The 22,572-nt window shown below is 32.8% G+C and overlaps 1 protein-coding gene and 1 long non-coding RNA gene across 3 annotated transcripts in view; both read left to right on the top strand.

Moving 5' to 3' along the window:
• LOC127718358 (myeloperoxidase-like) overlaps positions 1 to 22,572 on the top strand; it is a 57,299-nt gene extending 34,727 nt beyond the window's left edge. For both annotated transcript variants that reach the window (XM_052224352.1, XM_052224351.1), the window contains exons 11-14: positions 17,143 to 17,370; positions 17,823 to 17,992; positions 20,442 to 20,544; positions 21,300 to 22,572. In XM_052224352.1, coding sequence (XP_052080312.1) covers positions 17,143 to 17,370; positions 17,823 to 17,992; positions 20,442 to 20,544; positions 21,300 to 21,486 — 688 coding nt within the window. In that variant the 3' untranslated portion in view covers positions 21,487 to 22,572. The remainder of the gene's footprint in view (positions 1 to 17,142; positions 17,371 to 17,822; positions 17,993 to 20,441; positions 20,545 to 21,299) is intronic.
• LOC127718360 (uncharacterized) lies at positions 7,090 to 9,169 on the top strand. The gene is made up of 2 exons (XR_007989774.1): positions 7,090 to 7,394; positions 8,397 to 9,169. It is a non-coding gene; the product is annotated as an uncharacterized LOC127718360 (long non-coding RNA).

Below are 22,572 nucleotides of genomic sequence, written 5' to 3'. Positions count from 1 at the left end.
AATCAAAAAATAGATAATAGATATGCAGATTAATTAAAGTCCCGATGAGAAGATTCACTTTCTTTTCTACCGAAGTAAATATATTAACAAAGATTTAGGATATCAATAAATTATTAAATTCATCAATTTATTAAATTTGAACATGTGAACCAAACAACGAAAAAAAATAAACGGGAAATTGGCTATACCTTTTTGGTATTAGCCATGAAGCCATGTATATACCAGCCATTTTAACTTATTGTTTTCTTAACCTTTAAAGAATACATTTTAAAATGAACTACTTTATTTATAGTAGTTCAAGAAAAATATATATATATATCAAAAAGTTTTAAATTTTGTCCATGCTGTGTATAAAATAGGAAAAAAACATAAGGCTGAAAATGCACCAAATATTTATATTCAATATGAATATTCACATTTTGTCTATTACAACAATTTTTGAACAACTTGTTGTTGTAATAGACAAAATGTGAATATTCATATTGAATATAAATATTTGGTGCATTTTCAGTCTTATTGTTTTTCCTATATATATTATATGGCCTTCCAAATACCGTTTCGATCCCTAACATCACTGAAGAGACATTAAATGTCGAAATCCGGATATGGTGTACAAATTTTTGCACCTCATGTTTGCGGTATACCATCTTTTCCGTAAGTTTATTGTTTTCTGTTTGGTATTTAATTAATATGTAAGATCCATTTTTTACATCTGGTGATCAATTTATTTGGCAATAGCCAATGGCAGTCAGCAGGGTTTAAGAACATCAGTTGTTCGACCTGTTAGTCAAATGCGTTTTGTTAAAAATACCTTTTCACTTTTTGGTCTTTTGGAAAATGTTGTTTGTGCTGTATTTAGACCCCTCTACCAAGAAATTTGTAAGTTGTGCTGTATTTAGACCCCTCTACCAAGAAATTTGTTTTACATGCACACGTATAAAAATTGCGGTTTTTATCCAACGCAATCATAGGTTTGAACGTTGTTTTCAATTTAGACGTGTATATATATATATATATATACATATATTAGATAACTCTTTCCTTTATATTCAATGGAACAAGAAGCGAATTCGTTAGCGAACTAGAGTAACTATAGAAATAGCGTCGTTACAGGTCTTCTTCTGACCGGCAATAAATCCTTAGCAGTAATGATAGTGGAACGTCCATTGGGTTGTGCTCAGACACGTCCGAATGGGGACGCTGAATCCTTGCAACAACTCTTCAAGTGGACTATAAGTAGCCTGGTATTAAGCCAATTTTCTGTCCATCCTTTTTCGTTGGCAGTCGAAATTTTCCGACCGTATCACGGGCGGTCTCAATTACAAGACCTACATGTACCTATCATATATTATTCGGTACGTCAGACACACCCGACATTTATCAACCAAAAACTCAAAATTTTACAGTAGGGAATGAATATCTCCAGATGAAGATTACATTATGACGTATGTTTATTTTTTAAAGACCAACAAATCGATTTTTATCACCAAATTTGTCTTTGCTGAGATTAACACTGAAAAAGTATAACAAAACGTAACGATTGAAAACTCACAGTTCAGTTTTTAAGATATTTTTTTCTTTGGAAACTAACAGACTAATTTTCAAAAAGTTTTTTTCTTGAACCATTATTTATGAAAACGAATTGTAAACAAAAGTTATTCTCAAATATTAATAATGATCAATGATTGTAAAGAAAAAAATCCATCATAGTAGTTTGTTAATTTACTGGCTCCATGGTGTTAAACATGTCACCTTTCTTTTACAAATAACTGATTAAAAATATGAAGCCTTTACTGTAAAATAAATCATTCTAATAAAAATAAATTCATCCAGATTTTTCTCTCATAACCTTTCAACAGTTATTGTAAACTAATTTATTCGAACTTGCTGTCCGTTTACCAATATTTATACTTTATAAAATGTTTTCATATTCATTGATCATTAACTTCATGTTTTGCGAATACTTATAAGGGGGTAATTATTATAGTCAGTAATAGCTAACAATTTATCTAAAGAAAACGAGATGCTATATTCAAATTCTGAGATATGAATCTAGTTCTTTAAAAAAAAATTCTCCACAACAAAAATTCTACACTTTCATTTATCTGGGTCTTTTTGTCTCCGCTTCGAAGCCGCCATCCCGTACCAGACATATTTATTCGTTTGGCAATATACAATCATGTAAGCAATATACAACAGGCAGTAGATCTGAATTTGTAAATTGTTATTTTGGATTTTACCTGATTAGGACGTGTCTCGTTGAATTTTCTAATAAACTTACACACACATAATCTGACTTTTAATCGTAATGTTATGAGATCTATAAGAACATAGAGCTACTGTATAGGCCTAGTTGCATGCAAGTCTTTACAAATTATATATTTTGGTATGCTATAGTTGTTTTTATAGACTATTTGTCATTTGGTCGGGTTTTTTTTGTTGTTTTTTTTTTTAGTTTTTGACATGGCATTGACTCGAGTTTGATATATTATGGATCTTTTGTGCTGTACTTTAACAATTATTTACAAGCATGCTGCATGTTTACACATTCATCACTATACCGCATCTAAATATAGCTTTATTGTAAAAAAAATAAGGAGATGTAGTATGATTGGTGATGAGACAACTATCAAACAGAATTTAAAATACCTTATATAAGCAATTGTGACTTACTTTCTTTACTCAGAGTGATCGTAAATTAATCAGATAAGCTGGAGGAGGGGTGGGGGCTTCATATAGACCCATATTAAATGAAAAGAAATTAGCATTAGCTTTTTGTGATAAATATATAATAAGGGGACGACCATTTGATATTCTGGGGGGGGGGCAGGAGGATTTGTTTTGGATCGGTTATTTATTTTTGTAAACTAAGAGGGCAGATTATCTATTTTCTGCACTATTGAAGCAAGATTTTTCATTTTCATTAAAGCAAGGGACTGATTATTTATTTTCACAACTATATTTATAATATTCGAAAACATACAATTTTTAAATTATTTGTTTATTATAAATAATTCATGTATAGTCAAGTCATTATGTACCATTTAATCAGAATTAATTATTATCCTCTGCAGAAATGAATCTTCTATATTTCCCAATGCATATACATGTATTGCATACATACACAGTATTAAAGTTCGGTTGTAACTAAGGCTCTTTTAAAAGTATTGGCAAACATGTTTCGCCGAGCGGAGCGAGGCAAAATTTTTTTGAAGGGTTTTTGAACCGCTGAAGGCCCAAGAAGCTATAGATCAAATGATGCAAAATCATGCCTTCTGGGTGTTCCCCAGACCCTTTCTTAAACTGAAAATGCAAGTTCTGTTTTAATAATTTTTTGACAATATTTTGGTCTCAAAGCAAAATCACGTTATAGATTCAGTGTACGACTTAAGTTTCTAGGGACAACATCAAAAGACAAATATGCATGATAAAGCAAAAATGTAATTCACATAGTTAAGTCTGTGGCTGCTGTGTTTTTTTAAACTCACGATCAAGTTAATAATAAAATTACTAAATTACAAAATGAATGCAACACTAACAGAATACAGAAGGGCAATCAATGAACAAAAGACAAATAAATAAGAAACATTAATCCCGAAAAATCAGGGGCTACGTCTAAGGGAGAACAGAACTTGCTTCTTGCAAGGCACTCACGGTGAACACAATTTGATATGGAGACAAGCGTTTGGTTTTGAAATTTCCTACATGAGGCATTTGTCTCAATGTAGTTACGGCCCTGATTTAATAAAAGTGAGGTAAGTGTTCCTGAGACAATTAACCTCAAGTTAAATGAAACCAATTTTCTGACATTTCAAGTATATTTAAATATTTATACTTTTATTATTAAAAGATATGGGAAGTGTTTCCCGATTTTTTTTTTGGAAAAAAGATGAATTTATGAAGAATCTAATGTGCCATCTCATACTTTCGATTAGACCTGCTGAGTTATTTATTTTCAATACATTCCAAGTCAGGTAATTTATTTTCAAACAACCACAGAACAAACCATTTATTTTTGTGATTATCAAGGCTGAGTTATTTATTTTCAAAATCCTCCTGCCCCCCCCCCCCCCCCCCCCCCAGAATATCAAATGGTCGTCCCCTAAACTCACAGTAACAGAAATAGCTCTTGAAAGCTCTGTCAGATCCCGGCACTTTTAACTGTTTTTTGACACGTGCTAAAAAATGCAGCACCTGGTTACAAGGACTTATTTGACAAATTACCATCTTTCGTAATTTAAGTTATAAAATCTAAATTTTAAGTGATCTAAAATGTTCATGACTAACGAGTATTTTCACTTGTACGATTTTTCTGTGAAATGAGTCTAAGAGTATATACATGTATATCAGGATACTGACTGCATAGTAAAATATTTATGTACCATTAGTTGCGACTTATTTTGGTCTTTTAAGTAAGTTTCCTTCCCCTGCATTACTTGATCGCTTTTGTAAAAAATAAACAGCACAACAACAACAGCACTCGACGTCAGTATTGTACCAAAAAATGAAAAAAATATTCAAAAAGAAGGCTCATAAAAATCAAATATTGGTAAGCACACTGTCACACACTAACTTGTCACTACAGACATCATCTTTTTGTTAATGCGCCAAACTCGTTTCGTCCACAGGACGATGTCGATGGTGGGGAAAACCTAGTCCAAATAATTATGACGTCTTGCAAGGCTATTTAGGCGTCCCAGAAAAAAAAATAGCTTTGCCAGACGTCATAATTATTTGGACTAGGGAAAAACCAACAAATCATTAGTTCCCCAAATGAGTATCCTAGTTTAAAGTTTTTTTTTAATATATACATGATTTAGCAATTTCATATTGGAATGGCACATATTCATGAAAAATCAACAAATGATCTGAAAGCCGGAAAGATGAATATAGTCTTCTGACTTCACAAACTTGGAAACAGTTGTGATGTTGCTTCGCTGAGCTATAGATAACCGTACGACCATCAACAATGAGCAAAATTCACACCATATAGACATAGGTGCTTGAGGACAGGAGTCGAGATTCACGTTGATAGTAAACATGCATATTAAGAGTAAAAATATGGTATATTAGTATGTATATGGTACAAATAAGTGATATATATTGAAAAATCTAAGATTTATGATAATAAGGGGGAGGGACTATGGGGGGGGGGGCTCAAAACAGGATCCTGTCCTCAAGCACCTATGCATATAGAAAGCTGTAAATATAATAAAAGGCCTCGAAATGACAAATGTAAAACAAATCAACAAGAAGCCTAACATTTATAATTGAATTTAAAATAGAATTGAAAATAGAAATGGGGAATGTGTCGGAGAGACAACAACCTGCCCAAAGAGCAGATAACAGTCGGTCACCAATGTGACTTCAATGCAGCGAGAAAATCCCACAGCCTGAGGCGTGCTTCAGCTGGCTCCTTAACAAAAATGTATACTAGTTCAGTGATAATGGACGTCATACTAAACTCCGAAATATATAAAAGAAACTAAAATTAAAAATCATACAAAACTGACAAATGCCACATATAGGCTCCTGACTTGGGACAGGTGCAAAAATATGGTGGGGTTAAAAGCCTATATACTGTAAATTTCAGAAATTGTTGCATGCATTTATTAATATTGCCAATTAACATAATCATGATAATTTCCCTTTCAATTTAAAAAAAAAATTCTGATTTAAGTTTTTATTGTATATTGAGACTTTGGATAGTCTCAAAAATGCTTTCACCAATTTTTATGAAACTTTGGTGAATTGATTTTATATATTGACATAAACTCCCTTTACATTTTTATGACCCATAGTCATGTGATAGTGGGTCAACCCTTGACTGTCTCTCGTCTGTCCCAAAGTCATTGGTTTTTGTTCTCTAATTTAGTTTGCCTCAACCAAATGTTATAAAACTTTTACAAAAGCTTATTACCACAATACTCAGATCAAGTGTGAATTTTGGTGGTGTCAGTGTTACCGTTCTAGAGTTATGCCCCTTTACAAATGGAAAAATTGCTGAATTTTTGGTTTCCGGCTCTCTATCTTTAACTTTAGTTTGCCTCAACCAAATGTTATGAAACTTGCACACAATGCTTATTACCACAAAAAACAGTTTGAATTTTGGTGGTGTCACTTTTACTGACTCAGTCTGTTCTAGAGTTATGATCTTTACAGATGGAAAAAATGATGAATTTTACGTTTCCGTCCTCTAAATTAAGTTTGCCTCAACCAAACTTTATTAAACTTTAACGCAATACTTTTTACCACAAAATCAGATCAAGTTATAATTTTAGTAGTATAAATTTTACCGTTCTTCAGTTATCTTCCTTTATAACTTTATATGATATGCAAGCCGGAGTATCATCCCCTATTTATTTTTATGGTGAGTTATGCAGAGTTATGGAATTTTAGTTGTTGAAAAATTGTTTAAAATTGTCCATTTTCACACTTTGGAAGGTTTTAGAATTGCATTTGTTCAAAAATCACGGCCTTAAACTTACAAAATGTATATACACTTGCAATATCCCTTAAAATGGAGCCAAATTATTTTTATGTTTTGTTTCAATGAATACCACTCTGTGTGCATGTCCTTTTTTAGCTCATCTGGCTCGAAAGGCCAAGTGAGCTTTTCTCATCACTTGGCGTCCTTCGTCGTCCGTTGCCGTTGTTAACTTTTTACATTTTGAACTTCTAGAGAACCACTGAATTCCTTATGAGGTGCTGACCAAGAGTTGTTACTTTGTTGCCGATCTATCATCCAAGATGGCCGGCAGCGGGGGACTTAGCTTAAGATAGGACCCTATAGGAAATACATACAAATGTCTTCTTTTAAGAGAACCACTGAATGGAATGAAACCAAACATAGCATGAATGTTCCTTATGAGGTGTTGACCAAGTGTTGTTACTCTGTAGCTGATGCATCATCCAAGACGGCCGCCAGCGGAGTAGGACAATATTAAACCAAATATGGCCTCAATCATTATTAAAGTATCTGTTATGATTTTTATCTTTTTTATATGATTTCAAAAACCCAAATAGAGTCAGGTGAGCGACACAGGCTCTTTAGAGCCTGTAGTTTTGTTTTTTGTAGGTGGGGGGGGGGGGGGTCTTAGTTGCGCAGTGCTCAGAGTTTTTCTATAATGTAGTTGATCATTAAAATTCATTTAAAGCATAAACCCAAGCTAAAAGGGCAACAAGCTTATCAAGCACTCATGGTACAGCTTTTTATTAAACACGTATTGATATATACATTAAACAGCAAAATAATTATTGATGCAAGATGTCATTAAATAATAATTTTTACTCTTTTTATGTGTAGGACAAGAACTATAGAAGATGCAGAGAAATAATAAACAGCAGAAATGATAGGCAATTTAAAATTTGCAGAAGTCAACAAAACCTAAATGGTAAGTAAACTCATCATAGATACCAGGATTAAATTTTGTATTTACGCCAGACGCGCGTTTCGTCTACAAAACACTCATCAGTGATGCTCAATAAGACTCATAAGGCCACTTTTATAAAAGTTATTGCCCTTGAAAGATGATTATCATGATTATTATAAAAATAAAAAGATGTGGCATATTAAATATGAAAACTATTGATCATGGCTCTAAGAAAGCAATTATAGGCCAGTGACGGCCTTCAATAATGAGAAAGTCCATACCCTATTGTCAAAGTAGTCAGCTATAAAAGGCCCTCAGACGAAAAATTGAAATAATCCCAACTGTAGAACTAATTGCCTAGTTTATAACAAAACAAATTAAAAAAAAATAAATATGACAGATATGAAACAACTACAACCACTAAATTTGAGTGTCAGAATAAACTACAGGCTCCGAACTTGGGACAGGCACAATCAGAATATGGCAAGGTTATATAAAAATAAGAAGATGTGGCATGATTGCCAATAAGACAACTCTTCACCAGACAACAAATGACATACCGGTAGATTTCCTGCAAAAAAATAAACAGTCCGCACTAAGCAGGAAATTTATACCTTTCTCTTAATCGAAAAGACACAAAGATCTGTTAGTACTCACAGCTACTGACAGCTAGTTAAAAATCAATAAAAACTAATACATGTAATAAAAAAATCAGGTTTGTGAGCACTCAACCCTACCTTAACCTTGGACAGTGGTTTAACAGCTCAACATATAAAGAACAAACTGTAAAAATAACCGTTGCAATTGCCTCAACTCGAAAGATTGATAAAATGCACAAAATCAACTACCGGGGTAATATAAAAACCCATAGACAAAAAGCACGGAATTAAGAGAACTCACAAGTCATGCAAGTAAGAAAGGAAATATTCTTAAAATGTTCATAAACATGACAAAATAAGCTTTTTTATTGCTGTTTCTCTCTCCATTTATAACATTTTATTTGTTTATTTTGTGTGTTTATAGGTGATCAGACATCTTGGTTTTCATGATCAATAGGTCAATACTGAAGAGGAAACTGAAAGTTGATATCTATCTACATGGTGCGCTAATTGGATTAATGTGAAATGGAATGTGTGCTTTCCTGCAAAAAAGAAATAGGAAATTTCATCATAATCACATGATAATGGCTATAAACAAAATGGAGTTCTATCATAGATGCAGAAAAACACAATTGTATAAATGCAACAACATATTATATATATTCGTCGAAAGAAGGGAGAAATGAAGAAAAATATAGTATTTTGTTGTTGAAAGGAACACCAGCTTTATCCACTCATTTACATCGCTCCCTCATATCAAATATACTGAAGAAGATCTTCAAAGAACAGATTGCAAAAATGTTTTCTCTAAGAATTTAAGGAAATTGTTTAGTGAATGGAATAATTTATGCATTGAACTTTTACGTAGTGAATTGAATAGCTGTACACAGCAGCTGAAACAGAGGAAAATTAAAATTTACAAGAAAAGTGTTTATTTTATTATTTAATTTGCAAATATGAACGCATTCTTAAGAACTCCACAAATGGTATGACATTCAAATTGGTTGCTTATTAATGTATACAATTGAAACAATAACAAAGAAAACAGAATACTTTGCTACAAAAAATATTTTAAAAATCAAAGTTAAAGTCATATAAAGTATGTACAATACCTTGACCTAAACAGTCAGACTCACTATATTGTTTTTGTATGTCATGATAATTTTGAGTCAAAAATTTATTAAAGTTTAAATATCATTTGTATCATTTATTAAGTCTTGTAAACATTATGTTCATACTGTTTGTATAGTGAAGAAATTTACAATGAGTAAAAATAGGGGAAAGCATTTCCTACAGGGAAAGTTGATGTACAGAAATTTCCTTAGAGGAAATTTGGAGAACAATGTTTTCCTTAGAGGAAATTTGTGGTATTGAATTTTCCCTCAAGGAAAAGTGTTTATTAAATATTTCCTCAAAGGAAATTGCAGTTGACAAAATTTCCTCACAGGAAAAAGTATTTCCTCCAAGGAAAATTTGAAGCTGCAAATTTCCTCAGAGGAAAATTTGAAGCCTCAAATTTCCTCAGAGGAAATAAAATTTCCTCAAAGGAAAATTTGAAGCCGCAAATTTCCTCACAGGAAATAGAATTTCCTCAAAGGAAATATTAATGCAGCAAATTCCCTAAGGGAAATATTTTTCCCTTGAGGAAAATACAATTTCCCTTAAGGAAAAATCTTTTTCCTTTAGGGAAATTTGATTTCCCTTGAGGAAAACTACTTTTCCTCTGAGGAAATTGTTGAAAAAAGGGGCATAACTTTTTCAACAGTGGTGCTAGAGCCAAAATTTTTTAGGACAAATATCAGGGAACCAATACCAACCAAGTTATCAACTTCATTTTGACTTAACTCCAAAAATTAAGGTGACAACTTTTGCACTCAGCGGAAGTGCAAACTTGTCCCGGAGACTGTTGTTATCTCTGTTTTGTTTACTGACAAATGACGAAATAATGCAATATTTAAAATTTAGTATTTTACAAAACTTTGTCCAGATTAAAAACTTAAAGCCGACTGAATAAATTGAGAATTCAGTGATTATCGATGTCGAAATTAGCCCATGGTAATAAACAGTCAGTTTGAGTATAAAATAATAAAATATGTTTATTGCCAAGAAATAACTAACAAATTTGTTTATTATGTATGTACAAAGTATATGTATATTGCATGATCAGCTCTTCTGTATATTACTTTTTTTTAATTGATTCAACAAATTGTGGTTGTCCAGGTGTCATTAACGGTGATGTCCACACCACGAGTAGTTTGATATAAATGACACAATACCACCGCGACCGATCGATAATATAAGACAAATCTGCGTGCCGTCTGCAGAGTGTCGTCCCTCCTCTAGAACTAACTATACATTTTTCTTTGAAATATCAATCATTTTTGGGCCGACTTGCCTTATCATACGTTTCATTATATTTGAATGCTTCAAAAATGCTTCAAAATACTATAAGCCTGTATTGTTGTTATGTTTTAGGGTCATTGACTCCCTCCCCCCCCCCCCCCCCCCCCCCCCCCAAAAAAAAAAAAAAAGTAAAATAATTGTATATTTAATTTGAATAATTGTTTTAAACGTAATATCAATTAAGGTCAGCCAAACCCAAATTCAACAACAAGGAGTGTCATTCACCGGGTTTATTTTCTTTTAGAGGTTTTGATCTTTTTATTTTATTCAATAAATAATAGTAAATTTTACTTTCCATATACATGTTTGACTTCCTAAATAGCACTTGAAAATAAATTTTGAACAACGAATTTGTCACAATTTCGCTTTTGTCGTCTGTCCAACTTAGTTTGGTCTTGCAATATGCATGAGATACTTGTCACTGAACGTTGAACAAACAGTAACTATCCACCAATCCATCTGCAATTGCGATACCTCTGTTACATACCCGTCATTTTGTCACATGCTTGGTACTATTCTTTGAACAAATTTCGTGTTGTAAGCCGATTTTGTCCTACATTTAAATTGTTCTTGTCAAGTAATACATTCCTTGAACAGGTTAAAATGTTAAACTAAATCCTATAAAATCAATTTGGTGCATTGGTTCTTTGAAACACAATTTTGTTAATTTGAGCGTGTTAATCCCTCGTCTAGTAGTGATTTCGGTTTGTATAATCATACAACAAAAGTCTATATATTGGTATACTAGTAGTAAGTTATTGTTTCATTTTATATGTTTACTATTGGTGACATCAAATAAAATGCTTTGCAGGTTGTACTAAGCCATACGAAATTTAAATATCATATTTATATCAAACTGAAGGATCTAAAATTTAAATGATTTATGTAAAAACTATAATGAGTACGGAGCGGGGGTATTGCACGAAGTCATCCAGACTAGCCGAATTATAAATCCTAGCCTCCGTATATACTTGTATGATCACTTGATCCAAAATTAAGCTTGTCAGATGGAAAAAAAACAACGCTTTTGGTTAAGGACTATAGTTGAAAAAGTAACATTTGCTACCAATCTATGCAAAATAGTAAGATGTATGTTCCTGGGCGTATAATGCACAAAAAAGGGTTGTTATGTACTTTTGAACTTAGTAAGGTAGTATGGTTACCATACGCCTTCCAGATACGATCGACGTGCACTACAGCAGAATTACGGTTTCAGTTGTTAAAGTACACACACAAATTAATTGGGCTAATTTGAAATCTCCTGCATAGTTTATTTCATTGGCAATCATATTCAAGAAAAGTTGTAGATCTTGAATATTCTTTAATATCTTTATGAAGCTTGATTGAGACGTAGATTCACTCAGATACCGATCATTGTTATCTTTTCTTCATTTACACAAATGAATGTCCGGGATTCGGAATATGGCCGTTATACATATATTCTCAGTTTATATTTAGTTTGAAGCATTATCGAACTAATACGACTTTCATCTTTAAAATTTACTTTGCATTAAATATCTAAATGAGATTACATAGGAATAACTTGTGGTGTATTCATGTATATGTAATAAAAAAAAAGAAAAAGAAACCAACAGCAATATTTGACGAAGACGAAATTAATGAAGGAATTTTAACGTCCAGTGACATATATTACAATGCATGTCGAAACAAAACTTGAAATTGACAATAGGTATTAATAGAACCGTCGCTTTTCCAAAGAATTCACGCTTAGTTGGGATTTCACGTGCTATTTCACAAGGTTCGCATTATAGTTATACATGTACAAAATAACTAACAATTGTAATGATTTCTTTAACTGTTCTAGAACGTTCTAGTTGAAATAAAAATCTGCGATTTTTCTATATTCGTACTTTCGACGAAGCAAAGTAAGTTCTATATAGATCTGGACATATATGCATAAAACAATATCCAATCGTAGTATAAATTTATTGTAGAACATGTAGAAAAATCCGTCCGTTCGGGTCGAATCTTTAAGTTAACTTAAGTACCATATGCATATACGGACCCTGGATTTAAATCAGATCTGTTCTGGCGGGTTTTGTCTTTTTTTCAAAATACATATTTTTAATTGTGACTATCTTTAGTTCCGAATCTTTCTATCTTTCTAAACCAACGATCGGCAAGTGCGTTCAGTTTTGTGAATTAATATTTAAATGTTTTGAAATATCCATTATTATTGACAAGAAGTACAAACTTACATTTTTCAAATTTTACCGATGGAAAATATCTCAATAAATTGTTAATTCCTCAAATCTTTGGTTGGAATTAGATATCATTCATTGAACGAGAACTGTATTTCATAAACAACTGGTAGTAAAATTGACTACACGTATGAGTTTAGTAATATATAGTACACATGATGTATATTATAACAGATGATTTTTTAAAATAAAGTTCCAAATTACCGTCCGCGCGTAAACTGCTCAGCAGGCGGTGCGGTGCGTAAACCTGCATTACGTGTAATAAGAGTTTTTAAGCCCGACAGGAAATCGCTTGAATACCTGGAAGTGTCACCTCACAGTACCTCTGGCAATAATTTCTTTAGCCATGCTGATGGTCAAGTTAAGGAATTAAATAAAGGTATTATATAAATACTGTGACATAAAAAGATTTTATAAATGTATATTAGTCCCAGATAAAAAAAATATTGGAAACAATTTTACACGGAACACCGCTAGTTAATTAGGGTTTCTAACTATATATGAGAGAATCCATAAAAGAAATTGCTCTCAATTAATTCCCCTATATTTACTTGAAAACTTGAAATATGCATTATAAAGAAATAAACTTGATCGCATAAACATAACCTTTATTATACTAATTATGGAATATGCATAGTTATACATATGCCAGTAATTAAGCTACATATTTCGTTAAGGTGTCAGACCACCAATTACTCCCTCCAATTTAGAACGTATGTAAAAGTAGCCCTACTTTGACACAAAATAGTGCTTTTGATGTCATTGTTTACTTAAACTAACCAACAAATTTGCAGAAATGAAACTTTTGGTGAAAGGGAAATATATTTAGACTGGGACTATTATACTAACGGGATTGGAAACCATTACACCAATCAGTGTAATAATACTCACATCACTGTCGTTAGAACGAGACTTTACGTTAGTATAATAGTCCCAGATTTAGACCATTTTGAGCCAAAATTCACTTGTCTATGAGTTTGCATTAAAAATTCAGGATTAATGCGCTACATAGTATACTAATTTAAGATTTCCAGAAAACCGGGAGTTATTTTGGTAGTACCTGTGTTTTCAAGATCAGAATTTTCTTATAAGACTTTAAACATGGGTTGAAAATTGGCATGTAGAAAGGTGATACATGTACAATTCAGAATATACCTGGTTTCTTTGAAGTTATACTTAAGGTAAACTATTTAGAAAGCTGTGAAAATTGAAAAATTTGGTTGAACAGATGGGATTTTTAATTGGTGGTCTGACACCTCGAAATAGGCCGGAAATTGCTAGTAGACAGATGAAAGTCAAGAAAGCTCATTGTGTTATATTCTTAACATAAAAAGACTGCCCTTGATTATCTCTGCGATTTAATGCTCCAAATTATGATTTACAAATTAGTAACAACTATGTAGTTTCCCGCGTCATAGACTAGATATAACCAAAACATTTTTTTTCCCATCTACTTCTATTGAATGGAATTTTAAACCCCGACATATTGACTTTCTGAAATCTAAAAACATCCACCCTTCTTCTTTAGTTGTGGTGTTAGAAAACTTAATGGTTCAGAAGTATGCGAAGCTCCTTAAATGCAGATCTGTGTTAATATTAAACTAAATCCCGCATGCAGCTGTAGCCATGCTGTTGAGGATTGTATTTACAATTTTTTTCGAGTGCCCATTTCACAATGAAGCAAGAGAAATATTGTTTTTGATTTTAAAAAGATATGTTATACCAATTGAGCTGTTCACGGTGACCTTTATACATTTCAGCAAAGTAAAGCAACTTTTGAATCTGTGCAATCTTATATCAGAATTACACAAAGATTCAGAACTTCGCATACAATTAAAATTCTGACTTCCTACTTTTCACGCCAGTTCATATTACAAAAATATTATATTGCGTTTTCGATTTTGTTTATAGTTTGTATTACATCTATTTCTATTTTGTTTTTCGTTATTATCTTATGTATTTTGTGTTCAATCCCATATGCTACTTTTGAAAATAAAATGTGTTTAAAAAAAAACACAAAACAAAAACGAAGATAAGTCACACAAAAAAAACCTCAAAGTAACAAACTTGTACATATGGTACATGTACATGTATATGTCACAGAAATCACTAATCCATGTCAATGTTAAGTTTTTAAAACAATACAATGGAGACTAATAATATGACTTCAATTTACTTTTATTCTGTTCTTGTAATTCATCTACATAAACTGCCTATACAAAATATAATACGAAAGGAATCAAAATATTGAAATAAAGACGTCCGTAGAAATACCACAAATGACCACCTCAATAATACGCACTAGGGACTTGATGTGATGATACAGTTGCCACAAAGGACATGAAATATAAAAGTAGGCTATGATATTTTAAATTTAGAAATTTAGAAAATAAAAAAATAATTCCAAATTATATAATCCTATCTTTAGTAATTACCATGTAAATGTTTTAACGACACGTGCCACACTCTATTGATCGTCATTTGTGTGTAATCGATCGAAATGCATGTTCATTCAACCAGAACCTGTTAATTACGCACGTGTATACAGATTGTAAATGAATATATTATCTCAGCATGTTATCATGGTTATAGTGTTTTTGTTTTATGGGTCTTGTATTTTGCAAAAAAAAATATTTTAAAATGGGGTTTTTCTAAGCACCGGAAAAAAGTTGTTAAACATTTATTATCTATTTTCCGATAAGTTCAATAATAGAAATATGTATTCACAACACACACGCACAACTTATTTAAAAACTTACTTGCCATTGCTTCATATTTAATTGGATAATCAGAGTTTTTATGGAAGTTGCATGTTGAGAGCAGCTTTAGATATGAAACCATATTGACATTTTGTAGAAAACCTGCATAATGCAATAATTTAACATAAATCCTGCATTTTCAACAAATTTTTATTTTTCTAGGAGAAAAACAATCAAACGGAAAACATGTTCCATACATAAAATATCTGTTTCAATGAGAAGAAAAATTGTTCCCATAGGTAGACAAATTTTCCCATGGGAAGAAAAAATTTTCCCATGGGAAGAAAAATTGTTCCCATGGGAAGATAAACTGTTCCCATCGGAAAAGTTAAAATCCCATGGGAACTCTCTGTATTCATCTTTTCCCATGGGAACTGTAAATTTCCGATGGGAACTTTAAAATTCCCATGGGAAAAGTACTTTTTCCGATGGGAACTTTAACTTTTCCCATGGGAACTTCGAATATTCCCATGGGAATTTTTAAATTTCCCATGGGAAATGTACTTTTAATCAGCTGTGATGACAACAGTGACAACGGTGACATGTTGGGACATATGGGAAATTTAATTTTTTTGATTATCTAACACTTGGGCAAAAAATATTTTTGATATCTTGTAAACCGACAAAGTCAGATTTGCCAATTCTGGAATTGCAAATTTGTCCCGCACAGTGTTTTAAACTAACCAACAAATTTGCAGAAATGAAACTTTTGGTGAAAGAGAAATATATTCAGACCATTTTGAGACAAAATTTACTTGTCCAAGAGTTTGCTTTAAAAATTAAGGATTAATTCGCTTCATAGTACTTATTTAAGATTTCCAGAAAACCAGGGGTTATTTTTAGTACTGTAGTAGTTGCGTTCCAAACGGTGGTGTGTCACTACCAGACTTTAAACATTGGTTGAAAATTGGAATGTAGAAAGGTGATACATGTACATTTCAGGATATACACGTACCTGGTTTCTATGAAACTTGAGGTAAAATATTTAGAAAGCTGTGAAAATTGACAAAATTGGTTGCTTAGATAGGGGATTTTTAATTAGTGGTCTGACACCTTGTGTATTTATACAGCCCTAGCACATCCAAACCGACGTGGTTATGTGTTATATATCCAGCATATCAAACCCGACGTGGCTGTGTATTCAAACATCCTGCACATCTAAGTCCGACGTTGTTGTGTATTTATATATCCAGCATCAAACCCGACGTGATTGTGTATTTATACATCCAGCACATCAAAATCTGGTGTGGTTGTGTATTCTCGACTTCCGAGCGGACGTGGTTGTTTATCTATACATCCCACATTCAAAAGGACGTCCTTCGGTAAGGGTATTTGAAAGGGCTGTCATTCTATCGCAGATGTATTTAATTTTGATTTAACGTCCTCGGTCGGGCAAGTAGTTATCAAAGGTACCAGGATTATAATTTAATACGCCAGACGCGCGTTTCGTCTACATAAGACTCATCAGTGACGCTCAGATCAAAATAGTTATGAAACCAAACAAGTACAAAGTTGAAGAGCATTGAGGACCCAAAATTCCAAAAAATTATGCCAAATACGGCTAAGGTAATTTGCACCACAAATATCTAGAAAAAATGTATAAACAAAGAAAAAATAAATATATTTTTTACTTGTGTTTTTTTTCTTAAACGCAAATAAGACTCTTCGTTTTAAAACGAACCTTGACAGTTGTAGTACTTTCGTTTAAAGTAACTATGAAAGTCACGAAACCACAATTGATAACAGAGATTTGACCTTACAGGTTATTTTTATAATTTTATTCCAGATATTTTGAATCTGGAGTGAGGGATAAATTATTTTCTAATCAACAAGGGAAAAGTTTAGATTTACCTGCTATGAACATTCAGCGAGGACGAGACCATGGACTTCCTGGATACAACGCTTTCCGAAGATGGTGCAATCTTGCTGTTGGCTACAGTTTTGGGAGAAGAAATATATGGTCACTCTCCGACCATTCTTATTCAAACACACGACTTTTAAGGAAAATATACAGGTATAAATGGTTTCTTTCAAGGTGTTGGGATAAATTCACTCCTAAAAAAGACGTATTATGTATTTTTCTGAAAGAAACAAAATTCAATATCAACTGTTATGAAAGGCGAAAGATACTGTAGGGATATCCAAACTCATAAGCCGAAAAAAAATGACAATGACATGCCAAAAAAACGAAAAACGATCAATAGACAAACAACAGTATATTAAAACACAACATAGAAAACTAAAGCCTGAGCCACACGGACCCTACCAAAAACCGTGTTAATATTTGAAATATGATTGTTGCAATATGAATGTTAGCAGGCTCTGCTTTTAAGGTATACGTGTATTCTCATTCGATCATCCTTTGGCACACTGCCGTAATTTTTTCAGACTTTATTTTTTTTTTTTTTTTTTTTTTTTTTTGTAAAAATGTAAACATAATATCTTTATATCAATTTTAATTTAAAGACATCCCGATGATATTGACCTTTATGTTGGCGGTATATCTGAAAATCACGTGCCAGATGGAGCTGTTGGGCCAACTTTTGCGTGCATCATTGGTCAGCAATTTAGAGATATTAAATTTGGAGACCGGTTTTGGTATGAAAATAACTTTACAATAACAGGGTTTACTTTGGGTAAGTAAATTTGAAGATCAGGCTAGTTTGTTGATTACGAAATTCAACTCATGTTTTGACTGTTTATTTTCCATGAAAACCCTTAGATATTGATACTGTATAAACAAAATAGGGGGCCTTTTATACCTGACTATGCGGTATGGGTTTTACTCATTGTTCAAGGCCGTACGGTGACCTACAGTTGTTAATTTCTGTGTCATTTGGTCTCTTGTGGAGAGTTGTCTAATTGGCAATCATACCACATCTTCTTACTTTTATATTAAACAATTAAGTCCAATTCAATAGTCCACTTGAATTTTGTATTGCTTACTTACGTTTTGTGTATTTCTCCTATCGCATTAAATATAGCCAATCAAATATTCATATTGATACCATAATTACATTTGTGGTAAAGGAAGGAAAAAAAGAAACTCCACCAAAATACGCTTCTACCAAGAAATTCAAATAATATTTGAATCTATGGTCTTTCAAGAAGAATGTTGGGCACAGCAATTTCAATATTTATATAAATTATTCATGCTATTGCCACTTTATCATGCTTAGTTCGAACGTGCATTAATTCGATGAAAATATCTTTGCGGACTAATGATGACAGATATGTCCAATTATAGTTTTCACTCGTGTTTAATTTACACATTTGAATATCCAGCACCATTTTGTCATATATTTCTTGTACAAAGCATCATTTGCAATGTATTAAACATTTCAGCACGACACTTAAAGATACCGGTACTTAAAGATACCATAGGCATTGTATATATGTATCTGAAGATACCGGTAATACCGATTCAAGTTCAAGTGTTTATTTCCGATTCACCCTTCATTGGGAGCACTGAAAGCCGAACTTTTGGACACCCAAATAGAAATAAATACCTGTGGTGGTACATAACAAAAAGAGGCTTGAAGCCGAAATGTAGGCATATGTATCTAAAATCAACTTTGCCTAAGGGAGTTGAAATACTTTTTGTGCAAAAAAAAACATTATGTTGCCATTGTCATACATATCCTGTGTCCATGCTCCTTTCACACGGATCTGAAAACACTCCAATTCTACTTTCCGTGTTAAAGGTAGCAATCCACAGTTAGAAAATAAAATTAAAATTGAAACATAAAATGTTAAATCTTCTATTCCTGGCATTCTGAAACATTAAACTTACTGTTTGTGTCATACATGTGCATATGTACGTAATCAGTATCTTTCATAGATTGTAACTCCTTTCTTGTATATGTACATGGCAACATTCTGCAATTATTTACATTCCCCGAAAGGAGTAGGTCCAGTAAGACCCCTTTTTGGCCCCAAAATATAGCAGTTTTACAAAATTGTTAAAATGCAAACTTTTAGCTAAAAAGAATACTTCTGTTACATAAATATGGGCTGTTTTTGACAATACAATGCACATGTATCGGGTACTAGCATCATTAAGTCATGCTAAATTACTGAAATCTTCACAATTTTAGCATTTGAGTTAATTTTTAGACGGTTTTCGTCTTAAATGGAAGTGGCCGCATTCGTGTTCATTCTTAATATTTAAATGTAAGTTGTATTTGATGATAATACATATCATATATAAAGATCGAGGATGAACACGAATGCGGCCACTTTCATTTTTGACAAAAACCATCTGAAAAGTGACATATTATGGCATAATTGATAGATTTTTAATATTTAAGCCTGAATTTGAGCGTCTTTAGTGACTAAATCGGCCGAAATCTTTCAGTTTAACTAATTGAATCTACTAAAGTAGACACTTGAGTGTTTAAAAAGTGTCCAAAATATTTCATCAGATGAACCTGAAATTTGAGGCCAAAATCGGCCCTTACAAGACCTACTCCTTTGGTTAAAACTAGAATTTCCATCCCTTTGAGTGATACATTTTCTGAACCTTTACACATTAATCTATCAAATGATCAATCAAAAATTGGGTGTCTTTCGACTCATTTTTTCATTAAATTGAATCACGACGTTCGTGCGACAAATAGGTGGAAAAAAATTACTGGACCAATGTCAGTTATGGATATGAAAATACGGACTATCAAACAGAAACAGCCTATTATACATAAAAAGTCATTTCACAATCTTGATGTTCGTATAAACCCACTTTGAAGGCTTTATAATTCTTCTGCTATCAAAAAATGAATTTTATTTCACACAAGCTTTCATATTTGAAAAATTCGGCGCCAAAATGCGAAACTACATAACTGTGGAGTGCCACCAAAGACTTTTCCGGGTTCTCTGGTTTTGTCGTAATGATACACACCTTCAAAAATGTGTAAGCCGCAATGGCATTGGCTAACGTAATAAGTACCAAAACAGAAAGTAGACTGGAGTGTTGTCATGTCCTTGTAAGCGAAGCGTGGACACGTGGTCCAATATCAATCAGATTGAATTTAGGATTCTGACTTTCTATTAGCAATAGATGTAACTTAATTTGTTTTATTAATGTAGACCAAGTGAACGAGATAAAAAAGGTGAAATTATCTCAGATTATCTGCGAAGGAAGTGATGTGAATAGTGTCCAGGAAAACGCACTTAAAGCACCGTCATTCGAGTAAGTAATTTGAAGTAGAAGTACTTCCTTAGAATACAACAGATCTTCAAAATTGTTTATGAGGAGAAAAACTAGTGTGCGTCGAACATCCGTTACTAAATTATCAGGGGGAAATCTTGAACATCTGTATAAACATTTTAAAGATTAATTTTATACAATATGTATATATATTGATATTTCCTGTTTAGTATTTCCTCTATTCTATCTCAACAGCTACAGTGGTATCATCTTCGTTGTCGTGGTTCAAATACAAAGCTGCGTCGAGCCAAAGTCTTTAAAATTGGGTTTTGCTGCTTATCTGCGAAGCACGCGGCATTGATAGTTAAGACTGTTTGATTCGTAGTCAGCATAACGTGTACCCGTAAGGTGATCTTTTTTTACTGCTACCTTATAAACTAGCACGTAACAAATTCGACTCCACGTGTCTTTCAATTACACACAGCAATATCTTTTTGTCATATAACTTTGAGTGAACTTGTCAAAAGTGAACAGTTGTTGATAGCTATAATCTAGGAAGGATAGGCAGAATCTGCTCCACTAGAAAATAGTCGATCAGTGGTCAGCGACTCATTTCACAACAAATCTTACGAATCGCGAACATTTCAGTATAACATGCGATCAATTTTAGCCAGAAGATTTTTCGTGACAAGAGCACCAGAACAATAAAATCAGTACACATTCCAGTTAATATCTCTTTGGTCTGACGGGCGTATATGAAATCGTTACCTCATTACTAAAAATAGTGATTTTAACAGGAATCCTCGGCGAGAATGCAGTGGTTTTCCCGACATCGACTTGAACAAATGGAAAGTACCTGTTAGTGGAGACACCTTCACTCTATTTGGAAAGACATATCAAAAGAATGGTGGCACATATGTGAACCTTGGGGATATGAAAAACTTTCTGATTCCGAAAAACATTTTGGGATTAGATAATGAATAAGAACGGTTTATTTTGTTTTTGTTTTATATATTCTATGATATTGAAGAATATTTTCTCGTAGTTTTAGAATATTTAAATTTTCTTAACACGATTGTAAACATTATAAGACAAACGGTATGGTAAGCCGTTTTTTCTTCATTGGAATTCAATAATTTTAAAAATCAGATGATATTCCACATTAAAAGGGGATGATATATTTAGATTTGTCATTCGTAGAAGAAAAAACTGCAAAATCCCGCCAGATTGCGTAATTTTTTTTATCTTAGTCCATGATTAATTTGATATTAGCAACCACAATATATAATTTAAACATCTTGATATAAAATATTCTGATTTGATAAGACTGTTGCTCTATCTCTGAAATGTCGGTTATGAATATGTGTATATAAAAATAAGAAGATGTGGTATGATTGCCAATGAGACAACTCTCCACACTATAGGTCACCGTGCGGCCTTCAACAATTAGTAAAACCCATACCGCATAGTCAGCTATAAAAGGCCCCGAAATGACAAATGTAAACAACTCAAACGAGAAAACTAACTCTGTAAAAAATAATGAACGAAAAACAAATACGATATACAGCAACAAACCACTGAATTACAGGCTCCAGACTTGGGACAGGCACATACAGAATGTGGCGGGGTTTATCTGACTAGTTTGTTGGCGCCAAACTCTGCCCCTAACCTGGGACAGTGGTGTAATGGTACAACATAAGAACAAACTACGCAAAACAACAAATGAAAAACGAACATGAGAAACAGCAAAAAACGACAACCACTCAATTACAGGCTCCTTACTTGGGACAGGCACATATAGAATGTGGCAGGGTTAAACTAGTTTGAAGGCGCCAACCCTCCCCTAACCTAGGACAGTGGTGTAAGAGTACAACATAAGAACAAACTATAAAAATCAGTTGAAATAGGCTTAAATCATCAGAGGGATACAAAGGAGAAATACATCTAACAAAACAACGAGTGGAAGTGGCAGGGTACTTATACATCCCCACAACAAAAAGACTCTAAGTACAGATCTGAGAGTACTCGCAGTTACTGACAGCTAGTTCAAAGCCAATAACAACTAATAAA

The sequence above is a fragment of the Mytilus californianus genome, unplaced genomic scaffold, assembly GCF_021869535.1.
Source record: "Mytilus californianus isolate M0D057914Y unplaced genomic scaffold, xbMytCali1.0.p SCAF_10, whole genome shotgun sequence".
NCBI lineage: Eukaryota > Metazoa > Mollusca > Bivalvia > Mytilida > Mytilidae > Mytilus > Mytilus californianus.
This window is presented reverse-complemented; position numbering and strand designations above follow the sequence as displayed.